This window comes from Hordeum vulgare, chromosome 4H (genome assembly GCF_904849725.1).
Source record: "Hordeum vulgare subsp. vulgare chromosome 4H, MorexV3_pseudomolecules_assembly, whole genome shotgun sequence".
Lineage (NCBI taxonomy): Eukaryota > Viridiplantae > Streptophyta > Magnoliopsida > Poales > Poaceae > Hordeum > Hordeum vulgare.
Window position 1 is genome coordinate 16,679,654 of NC_058521.1, and position 16,281 is coordinate 16,695,934.

At 47.6% G+C, this 16,281-nt stretch overlaps 1 protein-coding gene across 1 annotated transcript; it reads right to left on the minus strand.

The window, feature by feature from the left end:
* Positions 1-1,079: 1,079 nt before the first annotated feature.
* Positions 1,080-2,369, minus strand: LOC123447427 (chemocyanin-like). The gene is made up of 2 exons (XM_045124026.1): positions 2,031-2,369; positions 1,080-1,583 (listed from the first exon to the last, which is right to left on the minus strand). Exons 1-2 carry the CDS (start codon positions 2,194-2,196, stop codon positions 1,384-1,386), a joined length of 366 nt encoding a protein of 121 aa, XP_044979961.1. The 5' UTR covers positions 2,197-2,369; the 3' UTR covers positions 1,080-1,383.
* Between the last annotated feature and the right edge of the window lie 13,912 nt (positions 2,370-16,281).

Sequence of the window (16,281 nt, forward strand, 5' to 3'; positions counted from 1 at the left end):
TGTAATAATTAAAGAATATAAGTACATTCATATTACTTCATTATAGTGAAGACTAATATCAAAAGTATTTAGTCTACCAATTAAAAAGATGTAATCAACCTAGGGACACCGGGAGACCAATACAATTAGGCCAGCTAGCTTCAATGTGGTGCAACAGTCCAAGTTCGTTTCTTGGGATGTGGCGTCCCCATTGTAGTGACGACGTCCGAGAGGTCACGTCCGTCAGTCCCGCTGTCCTGTCATCCGGTAAAGTGATAGGTATCAATGTGATGCATGCTTTGGGTCGACAAGAATATGGCGTGGGAAGGGACACATGCGTTCGATCGAAAGAATGAGAGAGGCGGGTGGGATTTTTTGGTCGGCCAGGCTAGTCAGAAGCGGACATGGCAGCGGTCGGGACGCCCGATCCCTCCCCTCCTTTCTTCGGTTTGTGGGAAAAAGCTTATTTAGACCGTCAAGCGGACCGATACAGACCCACGTTGGATGGCTTCTAGGGTCCGGACCGCGTGGCTCGGACGTATGTAGGCGGTTTGAGAGTTAACGTTGTAGATGCCCTTAGGGCCATAGAGGACCCTTGTTGACGTGAGGGCTCTTGCTCCTCTTTTTTGTAGTTTTTTGTGTGCCCGGTTAGGGTTTGTATCCTCATTAGGAAGGCAAGGTTAGGGTTTGTATCGTCATCAACAAGGCAAAGCAACAACGACCGGTGGAATAAGGCCATGCCCGTGTAGCCCCTATCCTCGTGGTGCGTCTAGCATTGTCAAAAGACGTATAGATGTGTGTCTTTGACGTATCTTGCGAGATTCTGTCGTTTCTTGTTTGGATGGGTATCCTTGGATCCGATCTTCGTTCATTTATGTTTGTGTGTCTACATATTGAATTCTTTCGATCTATGCTTATCTTTGACGGTACAGTTTTGTGCCTTAGTACGACAAGGTTTGTCTGGTTTCAACAAGGGAGGGGCTATGATGACGGCGTGATTCGACTTGATCTTTGCTTAGTGGTCTTCGGGCGTGGATGTAATCTTTGTTACTTGGCGCTGTTTGTAATGTTTTGACAATGGTTGTTGAATAGGTCAGAAGTTTTAGGAGAAAAAAAAAACAATTCCCATACATTTGCACCGTATTTGAGTATCACACAGTAACTCAAAACTCTGGTACAATACAAGCATGAAAGCATAGACAACCGGAACAACACAACCGTATCGCTCTCATTATTACATTGCTCACGTGCACACATAACACACACGAGTATATTGCTCACGGCCAGACGGCCTAACACCCACGAACTCGTGAGTAACTCGTGAGTCCAGACGCGGCATCATGTAGTAAAATTTCAGTCACGCGAAGGAAGGAAAGTAAACCAAACTTAATAAGCGCCGGCGGATCATGCGGCGGTGACGGCCATCTTCATGCCGGCCTGGCAGTGACCGGGGACGCTGCAGATGAAGTAGTTGGTGCCGCGGGAGAGCGTGACGCGGTCGCTGCCGGAGTTGTACGTCCTGCTGCCCCTCGCCGCGCTGCACGACTTGTACCCCGCCGCGTTCACCGCCACCACGTTGTGCGCCCCACGCCCGTACTTGAACACTGCACGCATGTACAAACACCATGCCACCGTCAGTAAACCGAGCCAACATGTTACTGTGGTACGAAATGCACAGCAGGGCTGCAGAAGCAATCAATCCTTGGGTGAACTTGTCACTATTTACTGCGGAAATATACACACGGCCGGTGGTGCGCGCAGAGAAAAGTCCCTCTCTTTTAACAGCAGTGGAGCACTGAGGCCGGCGTGCATGCGTCTCTTCATGGCAGCGACAGCGACACAGGAAACATGCACGACCCACAGTACACGACGTACTACCACTACTCTACCCGTCTACCGAGGCCAACGGTAGCCTAGCTAGCTATGTAGCGTAGTACGTAGGAGATGAGAGTGAAGCAAAATTATCGTGCAAGCTGGAAGAAAGTGATTAATCGCGGCACCGGACGCATGGAAGGGAGGGAGGGAGGGAGGGAGGGAGGGAGAGCACTCACGCAGCACGTCGCCGGCGCGGAAGCGCTTGCCCCTGGGCCAGCCGCCGGAGCTGACTGCCCAGCCGACGGTGTACACCTTGGACTCGGCGAACTCGCCGTGGAGGAGCACGCAGAGGAGGACCAGCGCCAGCACGGCGGTCGCACTGCCGCCGCTTCCCTGAGCCATGGCTAGCTGATGCTCGACTGCAAGAGCTCGGGAATGGAAGTGCAGGAGAGGAAGTGAAGACTAGGAGTGAGTGGTGAGTGGAGGCTTGGGTGGTGGTGCTGGTGTGGTGCTGGGAGCCGAGTTTTATAGGCGTCCGTGGCCGCCGTGCCAGCGCATGGCGAAGACTGAAAGGCCAAGAGCGTGGCTAGGCTACCACCACACGCGTTGCCACACCGGCGCGGCGCGTGTGAACGTCGAGCCACTGTGGTGGTGCCCTGCCGGTGAGAGTCCAACGGGAGAGCCCACACCACACCGGCCAGCTTAACTTCCTAGTACCAGCTTGGAAAGTTGGTGGTCGTAGAGGAATTTACTTCGGTTGAAACCGGCCAACCACCCAAACATGGGGGGTGGCCATGCCTTCGGATTACATGCATTTGGGTTACTAGCAGCCAGCAGGGGTGATGGATCGTGAGGTTAGTCAAGGGAGCATGGAAAGCGGCGAGTGAACGCTGCTGCCGAATGCTTGATCGACGGTAAAGGAAAGGAGAACGGGGACCCGGTCGACGGGGAGCTAGCTAGCTAGAGGACGCCGGGCTGTTTCGCTGTCTGTCGGAGGCCCTCCGGTACGTTTCCACTTGGATCATGCGTGCGTCCTTCGAGTTAGGTCAAGTGGATTCGGTGAGACAGTGAGTTGAAACGGAAGGGGAGGAGGCCAATCATGCTTGATCTCAGGGTTCAACGTACACGACACACTTGCTGCATGCAGTTGTGGCAGTGGCGGACCCAAGATCAAAGTTTAGAGGGGGCAAAGATGTGGTAAATGAAGAAATGTTTCTTTGCTAAGTGGGGGCAAATCACTATCTAGCTTGGCATATTAAAAGGGTGCTGAAAATTTAGTGGGGGCAGCTGCCCCCATGGCTTATACACTGAATTCCCCCCTGAGTTGTGGTACTACTGGTACTTGATTTATGTTCAAGCTCCCCTAAAAATGGATTTACATTCAAGCTCCCCTAAAAATGGATTTATGTAGTGCTCCCTCCGCTCCATAGCGTAGTGCATATAAACTAAAAAAATAATAATCAAATCACATAATTTTTTATCAACTTCATAGAGAACATATATCATTTTATACATCATAAAATATAGTTTCATATTTTATATGTTTTATATTGTATATATACATATTTTTCTTCGTAACCTTCATCAAAATTTCACTACAACATGTTTTTCTCGCACTTCAGCATCGGATTCGTCGAAGGAGCATCTAACGCTCGAGTCCTCAATTCCTCCTCAAACGCTCGGACAGGTCGTCCGGCCACTGTCCGGTCACAAAAAGTCGATCCAGATGGGCCTCTCAAACCGTCCTCAAACGCCCGGGCTGACCGGCACCCCTCATTTCCAGCCCAAATATGTGGCGGATATAAGGGAGCCCGGGCACGCCCGACTAGCCCACACTGGCCCGCATCGATCTCACATATATTCGTCCTCATCCGTTGGTCGGACCAAACCCTAGCCACTTTACTTCCCTCCTCTGCACTCCCATCCGTTACCCAAGCTCACCTCCGGCGATCTCCGGCATGGCCTCCGACGGATCCGACTCCGACCAGTACGAATCCGTCGACTGGGGGGTCGTCTCGTGCGAAGTGGAGGAGGCAATGGTGGTTCGCATTGCACCGAGCCGCCCCCGTGAGGATAGCGCCCGGCCGACGGGAGGATCTGTCTGTCGCGGCTCCATAACGTCCGCTCAAAGGGCGCTCAGTTCCTCTAGGGCGGAATCATCCATGTCCCGACAGGCAAATCCATTGTCCGGAACCGCGGACTTCGAGTCCCACCGGGAACGGGCTGCCTGTTGTGGGAAGGAGAGGATAAGGATCGCTGAGGCCTATCTCGCAAAGGAAATAGCGGAGACGGAAGGCGGCTGATGTGGCGGCGCGGGCGACCGCAGAGGAGGAAGCCATCCACGCCCGCATTTTGAAGAAACGACAACAATGGAACATGCGCGCCCTCGCCAGCGAGCAGAATTGGGCGGTCCGTAAAATGACCGGACTGCCATCGAAGGAGGAGAAGGAGGTGAGCGGCGGTGAGAACAGCTCCGACGACGAGCAAATCTGGCTTGATCCGTATTGGGTCTTTGACCGGTACTTTCGTGACAAGGACGATAAGGACGCGGGGAAGGACAAGGACAAGAGTAGATAATCTCCACCATAGCCAAACATGCCAACTTTTGGTAGTTTGATGGCATGTTTAGCAATGATGGACTAGCCGGACTAGGTGTGTGCGTCGACGTAGTAGTTGCATGTGTTATATGGATTTAAGATATAAATTTTAAGATATCCAAATGTAAACTATATTATTTAAAACGTGACTGTTAGAGCATCTCTAGTGGATGGTGTATATGGAGGTGGATGGTAAATATACACGATGCAAACTGAAAAACGCTTCCCAGTGGATCGTGTATACGGGCGTGCAAGTTTTACACGTCCATCCACGAGGCTACTGCTCGTGGAAATAAACACGCCTCGTCCACGCTCGTGTATGGAAACGAGCTGCTCCCGCCCTGCTCCAGCCATCCTCCCGCCTCCGTCCAGAGGCCATCGAAGCTCGCCGGCGACCACTCCCCTCTGGTAAGCTCTCTCCCTCCCTTCTATTTTCCATTCCCGTCGGTAGAGAGGAGGCGCGGGACGTCGGGCGGCCGCCGCACCGCTAGCCAGATCTGGCGGCGGCGGCGCTCGCCATGGAGAGGGGAGGGCGGGGAGAGAGGGGCGGGGGGAGGGCGGCGGCGCTGCGTGCAGGGGGAGGGCGGCCGCGCTGCGTGCGGGGGGCTGCGTGCGGGGGGAGGGCGGCGGCGAGATGCAGGGGCGCAGCGGGGCGCGCTGCGCTGCGTGCGGGGGGAGGGCGGCGAGATGCAGGGGCGGGGCGCGCTGCGGGGCGAGATGCAGGGCGAGATGGAGGGACGGGGCTGCAATTGCTGTTATTGCAGAATTTGCTGTCGGATTGCTGTTAATTGTTGTTATTGCAGAATTTGATGTCCATTGCTGTTAATTGTTGCTGTCCATTGTTGTTGTCCATTGCTGTTAATTGTTGTCCATTGTTGTTGTTCATTGATGTCATTGCTGTCAATTTGATGTCTAAAATAACTGTCTAAAATTTGTATTTGTCTATTGCTTGCAGATGAATGATGACCAAACCTTCTTGGACATCATTGATTTTGGTTACATACAAACACAATCACATAGTCCAATTGGAGAGCACGCAACTCCATCAATTCAGCTTCGTTCTGCAATAACACAGAAAGGAAAATCCAACAAAGGAAAAAATTGGTCTAGTGACGAGGACAAGGTTCTCATAGCAGCATGGGCAAATACATGTTTGGATATTGTTGGGACAGATCAAAACCGAGATACTTATTGGGCTAGAATTTCAGAGTACTACAACAGACACAAGGAATCATCATGGCCGGAGCGAAATGATAATGCAATTAATTGTCGTTACACATTCATTAACGGAGAGACCTCTAAATTTTGTGGTTGCCTTCAGCAGATTTTAAATAGGCAAGAAAGTGGAAGGACTATAGAAGAAAAGGTATGCGCCAATATGTGATGTGCAATATTCTATATGTGTTGTGCATATTTTAACCATATATTTGTGCAGACAAACGATGCACACATTATGTTCAAGGAAATGGATCCTAAAAAAAGAAGCCTTTCACATTGATGCATTGCTACATAGATTTTTCAAAGTATCCAAAGTGGCAGACAAGAGAACTTGAAACTTCTGTGAAGAAACAAAAGAAGACCAGTGATGCAAGTCCGGGCACAACCACCAATGATCCGGCTGATGCATCCTCGGTACGCACTGATGCTACCTCGATACGCACTGATGCTCTTGAACATGAGAAAAGACCTGATGGTGTGAAGAAGGACAAGAGAGGTAAGGCTGATGAAATTGCTTCCAAGCTTTCATTAGAAACTGTGTGGGCAGCAAAGCAAGAGAAGGATGAGATCAAAGAGGCGGCAAGAAATGCTCGCTACGCGCAGCAACTTGAATTGCGAAAAGAGGAGATTGCACTAAAAAAGAAGGAGGATGCACGAAACGATAGGGAAGATGCGCGAAGACAATTTGAATTAGATGAGAGGATCATGCTCATCGACACTGGTGGTATGACTGATGTGCAAAAGCAGTTCTACCAAGCTAAGCAGAAGGAGATCCTTGCTCGCAGCCTAGAGTAATGTGAGCTATATGTTGTTGTTGTAAGAACAATTTACTGTTTTCTGCTAGTTGTTGTAACAATAATTTGATGCTTTCTGCTAGTTGTTGTAAGAACAATTTGATGCTTTCCGCTAGTTTATTGATAGCTGCATTACAAATATAGCCGTTGGAATATACACGTCCTAATTTACACGTTCCACTGAAAAACTGAAACGTGTATAATTTGACAACGTGTATATGAACGTGTAAACGAAGATATACACGTTTAAATTTACACCATCTACTAGAGATGCTCTTAGCGTCTACGGACGCGTATGTAAGTCTTTTAAGGGACCAAATTTGAGGATCAAGCTATAGATGGTCTAAGTGATTTTTTTTTCTTTTTTGCACTGCTGCATGCATGCAGCTAGGCATGTGGAGTACTACTACGTACGTACTGCTGCGCCATAAACACAGCAAGAGCTCAGTGCAGAATTAAAAGCTCGGCATCAGTCATCACGTTCGCCAACTACTACTGAGACTTGCTTTGGACATACACCTCCTTCCAGAAAACCTAATCCTGTCCTTCTCGGGCTCCTTCATATTTTTCTCGTAAGTAGCACTTCTTTTGCAACTAAGTAGCACTTCCGTCTGCGTGGTAATGCGAAGGCGCCCAAGAAATCAGGCATGCAAGCCCGGCCTGGGTCAACCCGTACGTGTCCCCGAAGTCTTCCAAGCTAGGAGTATCGCCAATTTTCAAATCAGAGAGAAGGCAAATGGATTGGTTTGGACGCACTCCCACAACGCTACGCCAGCGGCGTATCTATGGTTGAATGTTTGGCTCCGGAAAACGAGAGAAAGAAAAAGGGGATTAGAAAGCAAGTCATGTGATCGTGTCTGAATTTTGGGGCTCTGTCTCAGGCAGCTATGCGTAAGGACCGAACCGTGTCCGGAAATTTCGTAAAAGCGCACTCGTGTAAGTGTAACAGCATCTCCAACCGCCGCGCTTCGCGCACGCTTCGGCTGGTTTAGCGTGGGAATAGACGCTGGCTCCAACAGCCGCGCTATAATGCAGCGCGCGCCGCTTCAGCAGCGTCCAAAAATGCAGTGCGTGCAGCACGCACAAACCACATATACACCACATATACATTTCAAAAAATATGAGCAAAAACTGTCAAACAAACAAAATAAATCAACAATAAATAGTCATTACAACTCAAACAAATAGTTTATCCTTCAGTACAACAAATAATGCAATAAAGACAACCAATAGTCCATGAACAATACAATACAAATAATGCAATAAACACAACCAAATCATTCTCTTTGTCGTCCATGTCATGCCCACCACTTTTCAATCAGATCCTTCTGAAGATCATTGTACGTTGCGGGACGCCGAATGGCATGATAGGAGGCAACAAAACGGGCTACCCTTCAGCCCTCCGTAGCACTCGCACGGGATGTCCCAAGAGCTCATACTGTGAGTAATCTAAATCTTGGCCACGCTCATTCTCGATGATCATGTTGTGCATGATCACACAAGCGTGCATGATGTACCAAAGCATTTTTTGATCCCAAAATCTAGCCGGTCCTCTCACAATAGCAAATTGGGCTTGCAAAATCCCAAATGCTCTCTTCACATCTTTTCTAGCAGCCGCATGAGCATTGTGGAAATCAAGATTTTTCTTACCTTCCGGCTTTTTCGACGGCTTCACGAAGGTTTGCCACTTTGGATAGATGTCATCCGCTAGATAATAGCCATAGTTGTACGTACGGTCATTTGCTACAAACTGCACCGGTGGCAACTCACCATCTGCAATCTTATTCATCAGTGGTGACCGGTTGACAACATTGATATCATTCAAAGATGCGGGCATTCCAAAGAATGCATGCCAAATCCAAGTCTCCCGATCAGCCACCGCTTCAAGGATTCTAGTGGAACTCTTTTTTTGGCTGTGGAATTGCCCATGCCATGCCTTTGGACAATTCTTCCAACTCCAATGCATGCAATCTATTGAGCCAAGCATGCCAGGAAAGCCGTGAGCCTTGTTTATCGCCAATAGCCTTGCGACGTCTTCAGCAGTGGAAGATCCCAAATACTCCTCGCCAAACACTTGCATAATTCCCACTGCAAAGCGCTTGACACACATGATGGTTTGGCTCTCACCCATAGCCAAGTGATCATCAACTAGATCAGCCGGGATACCGTATGCCAACATACGCAATGCGGCTGTCACCTTCAGAAAGGTGCTATGCCCGAGCTCTCCGGCGGCATTCCTCCTTTGCTGTGAAAACCGGTCATGGCTCGCTAGTTTCTCTGCAATGCGCTTGAACAAGTCTGTGCTCATCCTAAACCGGCGACGAAAATACGACACCGGGTATGTGGGATTCTCCACGAAATAGTTCTTCATCAATCTGTTATGGGTATCAATCCTATCTCTCCAAATTTTCTCCCGACCCATACCCGAACCACCGTGCTTCGGTTTTTTATTGATATGCATAGCTATGATCTTGCAAGATCCTCCTCCTCTTCCATATCAAATTCTTCTTCGAAAGAATCATACGACGAACTCATCTACAATGTTCAATACTATACTTTAAAAACTACCATTCAAAACATGCACCAAATTCATAAGTTTGGAGCAATAGATACCTTGTAGGCGTTTTGTCGAACACGTTCGGGCGCGGCGCGACAGCGAGCTCTCGGGCGCTGTTCCTCGGACGTCGGAGGCGCGGGAGGGCCGGTCGGACTAGGAGGGGTGGGGCGGAAGCGCGGAGACGCGGGGAGGCCGGGGAAGCGCCTGAACGGTCGCCGGGGGGCGCGGGCGGCGCCCGCAGTGGAGACAGGCCGGGGAAGCGCCTTAGTGGTCGCCGGAGGGCGCGGGCGGCGACGGCGGCGCGGGGATAGGCCGGGGAAGCGCTGAACGGTCGCGGGGGCGCTAGCGGCGGCGGCGGCGCGGCCAGATGGGGGGAGCGAGCGCGGGAGCGCGAGAGAGAGAGCAGGTGCGAGCACGGGAGAGTCGCGCGCGTGGAAGCCGTCACAACAAATAAGGGGCGCGGGATTGCGTTTCGGCCAACGCGCTGAACTGGAAATTGCGCGCGCGCCATTTTTGCGTGCCCGCTAGAGCTGCCCGCCGCGTTGCGCGCGCGCTAAAACTGCCTTTTTTACGGCGCGGCGCTTGTATAGCGCGCCTGTTGGAGATGCTCTAAGGTACTCCCTCCATTCCATAATATACATAAATGGTGCGTCCACATTTTTCAAGACCTAAGTTTAATTATAAATTTAACCAACGAGATCGGTTATGACAAGAGCAAAAATTATATCGCTTTTGATATGAATTCAGTAGTATAATTGTTATTCACGCCGTAATCGGTCTTGTTGGTTAAATGTATGGTTAAGATTTTGAAGAAGCATGGACATATTACTCCCTCCATCTCAGTTTATAAGTCCGACACGTGTATCTAGGTTGTCAATTTGATCAACTTAATGATAAGCATATATTACAAAAATAATATCATTATAACCTGGATGTTCTATTTTCTAAAGATATAATTTTTATACTAAACAATATATTTTATACAAGTCAAATTGACGACCTAAATACACGTGCGTGCCTTCTAAACTGTGATGAATATAGTGTATTGTGAAATGGAATGAGTAGTATAAGAGTAATGGGCCCGAAGTCATCGACGCTGACATGATGTGTGACAAAGCAATGGAGATGACAAGAAGATTGCGTCTGTGTTTTACATTATTCAAGTCCACACTATACAAGTTGAATCCAAACTTTTGTGCATGTCGATCAAATGCATTTCACAATTTCCATACGTCAAAGGATGCCTGGCTGTTTTTTGTTTTTTAGGCATATAAAGAACATCCGGTCTTCTCAAATCATCCCCAAACATTTACGGACACATTGGATGAGTGACTGGATGGAAAAGGGACGAAAAAAATAACCAAAACAAACATCTTATATCATGCCTATACGTGTGACTTGTTCACGAACCCTCGCATTATAATCAAGTGTCACAATGATATGAGGGCTCGCGGACACGAAAGGACGTGCCTAGTCAGTTTACGGCGTAGCATGCTGATCCTTCCGAACCAACTTTTATTTTTCTTTATTCTTTCTTTTTTCTCTCCCTCTCCATCTCCACCAACCATATGTAAGCGATCACACATATCAGGGAGAAAATGAGAAGTATTTTTAAGAAAATGAGAAGTATGACTACATGGACGAACAAATAGGGATCCAATACGAACACACCCAAACACACTGAACATGCACGTCCATGGATTTTCTTTTTTAAACAGATGTTTGAAGGACAAGATTTGTCGAATGAGTGTAGATGTTGTAAATGCATGTCAAGTTGTTGTGTTTGGCTACCTTCCTTACAAAAAGATGCACAATTTTGCATATTGTAGAGAGTGAAGTTTGTTTTTGTTAAAGCATATTTCTCCATACATGGTTTTGCTAGTTGATGACAATTCCTATGGACTAATGGTTTTCTTGAGTTATATTTATAGGATTTGTCCATAGGCACTACTTGAAGTCCATCTGGTGGGTTGAAGAATTTTATATGATGACCAAGGTGGTATTCAAGGTATTATCAAAAGAATGGTCATAGAGAAACAAGGTTGATCAAGATCGTCACACAAAGAGTAAATCAAGATGATCAACACACAAAGCGTACAAGATGTACCGAGAGGGGTCAAGTGATCCCATGGTATGGGAAGCATTGTCCATTACGTGTTTATGTACTAACCCATGGTCTTCGTGAGAGTTCTATGTGGGGTTAGGTGTGTTTCCATGGGCTTGCGTCTAGAGGAAGATCTCATACAAACCATGAAGTATGACGTCAAGTTGTGATCGTCATCAAGATTGCGGTGTGCAAGTTCAAGTGGATCAGCACAAATATATCATGCTTGAAGCCTGCCGTCCATTGTGGTGGCAATGGACTTGTGAAGATATGCTAAAGAGCGACTCACCCATGTTGTGTATGGGGGAGCAATCAACTAGTCTTCATCAAGCCAACGCAATCAAGAAGGTGGTCCATCTTGAGGAAGCCAAGATCATCGTCATCTAGCTCAAGAGGACGAGGTGCAAGGTATAGGTTTGTCCTTGATAGGTTTTCGGTTTTAGGATAGATTGTCGTACTGTTAAGGGGGGCTCTCAAGTGAGTAGCTCGATCGTATCGTTCGTTGAGAGCTCGAACCATTTGCATCCTTGCATCATACTTCTTGGTTCTTGTTTGGTGTTTCTCTTTGTGAGTTTTAGAGCTTATGGTCATCTTCATGACAAGCTCGAGTTCATCGAAAACGGAGTCCATATGCATCTACTATGATGTTTTCAATGTTGGAGTTTTTGCCGGTTCTTCATTCATAGAGGTCCCACATCTCTATATCATTGGCATTTTCATAGAGGTCGCTGTTTGGATAGCTCTTGTCGTCCTGAATCCAACAAGCTTGTGTTTGCTCGATTCGGAGCTCGTATGCGGAAGTTATGGTTGTTTCAGTGGCGAGCGGTAGTACCGCTCCGGGTGGGCGGTAGTACCGCTCCCTAGCGGTAGTACCACTTCGGGACGGTAGTACCTCTCTCTGAGCGGTTGTACTTCGTCGGACTTTTTGCAAATACTTTTCCAAGCGGTGGTAGGCCCGAGAGTAATATATTTACTACCGTGGCCTAGCGGTAGTACCGCTCCTCGCGAGCGGTAGTACCGCTAGGGGGAGCGGTAGTACCGGTCCTCGCCAACGGTAGTACCGCTCCTCGCCAGCGATAGTACCGCTGTGCGCGGGCTGTAAGTGGGGTAACAGTCTGATTCCTTCCCCCACTATATAAAGGGGGTCTTCTTCCCCCTTGGATCGATCTATCCGTTGAGCTCGTGTTCTTCCCCCATTGTTAACCTTCTTAGAGCTTGCTAACTCTCAATCCCTCCAATGATTCTTGCTAGTTTTTGAGGGAAAAGAGAGAGGAGATCTAGATCCACATCTCCACGAATCACTTTCTCCTCTATGTGAGGAGAACCCCTTGGATCTAGATCTTGGAGTTCTTTGTGAGCTCCTTGTTCTTCCTCTCATATTTCTCCATAGCTTTTGTTGTTGTGGAGGGATTTGAGTGTGAGGGACTTGACCACTTTGTGTGTTCTTGCCATTACATTAGTTGCATCGGTTTGAGTTCTACACGGTGATACGTGGAAGTGAGAAGTTGAGAAGCTTATTACCCTTTGGTACTTAGTACCCTAGAGACTGTTCTTCGTGGATGCATTGGCGTCCTAGAAGCTTGGTGGTGTCTTGGAGCTCAATCATTGTGGTGTAAGGCTCCGGGCAAGCGTCGGGGTCTCCAATTAGGTTGTGGAGATTGCCCCGAGCAATTTGTACGGGTACCGGTGACTGCCCCCAAGGGTTTCCATTCGTACGGGTTCGGTGACCGCCCTCAAGGGTCCCTTAGTGGAATCACGACATCTTGCATTGTCCGAGGGCGTGAGGAGATTACGATGGCCTTAGTGGCATCTTGGGGAGCATTGTGCCTCCACGCCGCTCCAACGGAGATTAGCATCCGCAAGGGTGTGAACATCAGGATACATCATCGTCTCCGCGTGCCTCGGTTATCTCTTACCCGAACCCTTTACTTATGCACTTTACTTTGTGATAGCCATATTGTTTATTGTCATATATCTTGCTATCACTTAGTTGTTTATCTTGCTTAGCATAAGGAGTTGGTGCACATAGGTGAGCCTAGTTGTTTTAGGTTTTGTGCTTGACAAATTAGACGTTAGTTTTATTCCCCATTTGTTCAAGCCTAAACCGTAATTATTTTAAAGCGCCTATTCACCCCCCTCTAGGCGACATCCATGTCCTTTCAGTTTTCAACCCTAAGAGGGTAGCGTGCAGCGGAAACAAACCCCGACGTCCAAATCCCAAAAGTGTGTGTCCTGTCATCACTGATCCTGGATGCTTTTGGCCTTTAGTGTATTTGATGCTGGGATTGGCTGACGTGGCATAATTTGATGGTGGGATTTCTTGCTAAATGTGTCACATATGTTTGCACCACCTAACTCTATTTATTCGAACGATGTAGGGGGCATATCTAGGGTTCTTTAAGTTAACGTGGGGCCCACAATTTGTCGCGGCACACAGGATGCCATCTTCTTCCTTTGGTTCGGCGACTTCTAGCGAAGGAGGGATTCGACGAAGAGGCGTAGCAGGAAGGTCGCCGGTGCGCTGTCGCGAGCAACCGATGGACTACAAGAAGTGGCGGAGACAGAGGGGGGGGGGCTGGCCACCCTTAACATCACTGGTTTAATCCTAATACTAGCATAGACACTGATTTTTTGCTGTTAAACCAATGCATTTTAATGGACTGGCCCTCCCCAAAAAGATTTAGCAATGTTTAGCCCTCCTCATTTCATTTTCCCGGCTCTGCCACTAACTACGAGCCAACAGTGTGGGAAAAAGGCACCACGTTGGATCTCCTAGAGTCAGTCAAACCCTCGAGGAAGATAATGTGCTTGCATGGAAGCTTAGGGGTGCTTGATTCCATCTTGTGTGATGTGTTCTCCGGTCTGGAGTGCTCCTCACTGTGCATTGTTCTTTCCTCTTCGTTTGACAAATTTTTTAACTGAATGAACAACATGGATTTATTGATTGGCATTATGGGCCTACATCTCCATTTATGTGTGTATTACTCGGAGATCTTCAAGATGGAGTATGGAAGCTTGAGCAGAAGTTCTTGCATTATGCAATGAAGCAGATTCTAGGGCTTTTATTGCTTTCAAAGATGCAGGGATAGAGAAAATTGAGGAAAATGCATCAGTTAGTGAGAAATATGTGAGTAAACAGATAATATGGTTGTTGTGAAAGTAAACATCACAAGTTACTGTCACCACCAACATATCATCTTCAAAAGTTGCTCTCAAATGTAAAAAATGCATGATGTTGCTGGCAAAAATAAAATAAGAGGAAATGCATAGAGATTAACATGAGACAAAGTCAACATAAATTTATACCAAGAAGTTCTTATCTCAACTACTTCTCACTCCTCTCCACAGTCATTAGTGTGAGGCACATATTCATTGTCCTCTCAATCTTCTCAATCTGAATATTTTTACAATTTTATGTTGCTCCTTGCTTTTCCCCATGCTTTGCTCCTTGAAGTGTTATTTGCACAATTTCTGTTACTTGAGATCGATTCAGCACTTGAGAACTCTAAGATACTTGATATGGACCAGTTGTTGCATTTCTTTTCTTTAAGGGCCTGCTAATTGATGCAGTGATTACACCATTGTCATTACGAACAAGCATCTGCTCAAGTAAATGTTCATCATGTTCTGCATGTGCATTCTCAAAGTCTTCGTGTTGTGTAGTGATGACAACACGAACATCATCTTCACTTGCATAATCCTGAATTTCATGTGCAGAATGAGAGCCACTGTCCTCTTCTCCTTCTGAATCTTCTTCCCGATTGTATTCCACATATATATCCGCTACTCCAGCATCAGTAATATACAGTGAGATTTAGTCCTCATTATCATGAAAAAACAACAGACCATTAACCATTTCTCTTCCTAGCAAAAGGAAGTAGAAATTCATGCTTTCCTTGACAACCATGTGATCCCTAAGAAATCCCTTCACCTCATGCAAGGACAACTTGTACCTCTCAATCTGTGAGTAGGCCACATCCCTCCCCCCAACATAGTCTACAGAGGGACCAATTCGAACAAATTCCCCCTATGTGAAATTTGACATTCAAAATCTCACCTGGGTCCATGGATTCGGCAAAAAGCACCTACATTTCATCGATTTCAAATGATTAAAACACTATGCAACAAGATTCGCAAATCAACCGATCCAGACACCTAAATTTTCCCTACTCCGCCCTCAAAAAACGCTAAACCTAACAGAGACAAGAGAGAGGAGAGACACGACAATAGGACACAGGAGAAGGACATGACATACCTTGCTCTTTGCCACCGGAGTTGTCGTCAACCGCCGTCGCGATCATCCGCTATGCCACTATCACCGCCATGTAGGGAGGAGCACGGGCGCCGCATGACAGAAGGAGGAGGAAGGGGAGACTTGGTATAGCTCAACCAACACCCTTTTTTGACTCGTCACCTGCAAGAAGTGACTCACCGTGATCCCGACCTTTCCCGAGACACATACGCATCCTCTCGTTTGGATACACATTGAAGGTAAAAACATTCGGGATTAGTGATGACACGACACGATCTTCCGAGATATGTACGTGAGGGTTCGTTTCAACCACACTACCCTCTGAGGGTTCAAAACAAACTTCACTCTATTGTAAAAAAAAATTCCCTTTTTGAAACCAGAGCATTTAGGCTCGGTATATTAATCAAACACAAGAGTGTTATGCAGGTAATTGACATAAAAACAGATGAAAACCATCATAATCTGCTGATTGGGCACACACACACACAAGATACATATCACACACAACTGCGAAGAAAACCTCGTCCAGGTTGCACATTGATGTCATCATGAACACTCCTCCTCGAGCAAGCGACCCTGACTTCATCGCACCCGATCTCACAAAAGAAAAGTGACAAGAATCCACATGAAGAGCCATGGCAAGCAACCAATCACTAGTGCCTGTGACAACACATCTCCGATTCTGACTGCGCGCTATCAAGAACTGTGTCGAGCTGGTGCCTCAAAAGATCGTCGAAGAAACCACCTGCCACAGATCATCATCGCCTCTTGGACCCCGTGGTCGCCGCTCCACGTGTTCAAGGGGGGGGGGCGTTGCTAGATCGACCACGAGGTTTTTGGGAGCATGGTATCGACCCCATGATGGGGTCACGGAACTCGTGTTTGTTGAATCTTTGGCTCTCTGCGACGGTGTCCATCTTGCAAAGATCATATGCTTTGCTAATGTTGTCATGAAGATGGTCTCG

Excerpts from the sequence above, each read along its gene's own strand:
- LOC123447427 (XM_045124026.1), bottom strand. The coding sequence starts at position 2,196 with ATGGCTCAGGGAAGCGGCGGCAGTGCGACCGCCGTGCTGGCGCTGGTC. Across the intron at positions 1,584-2,030 it reads CCGCGCCGGCGACGTGCTGC|TGTTCAAGTACGGGCGTGGG; the intron begins GTGAGTGCTCTC and ends ACATGCGTGCAG.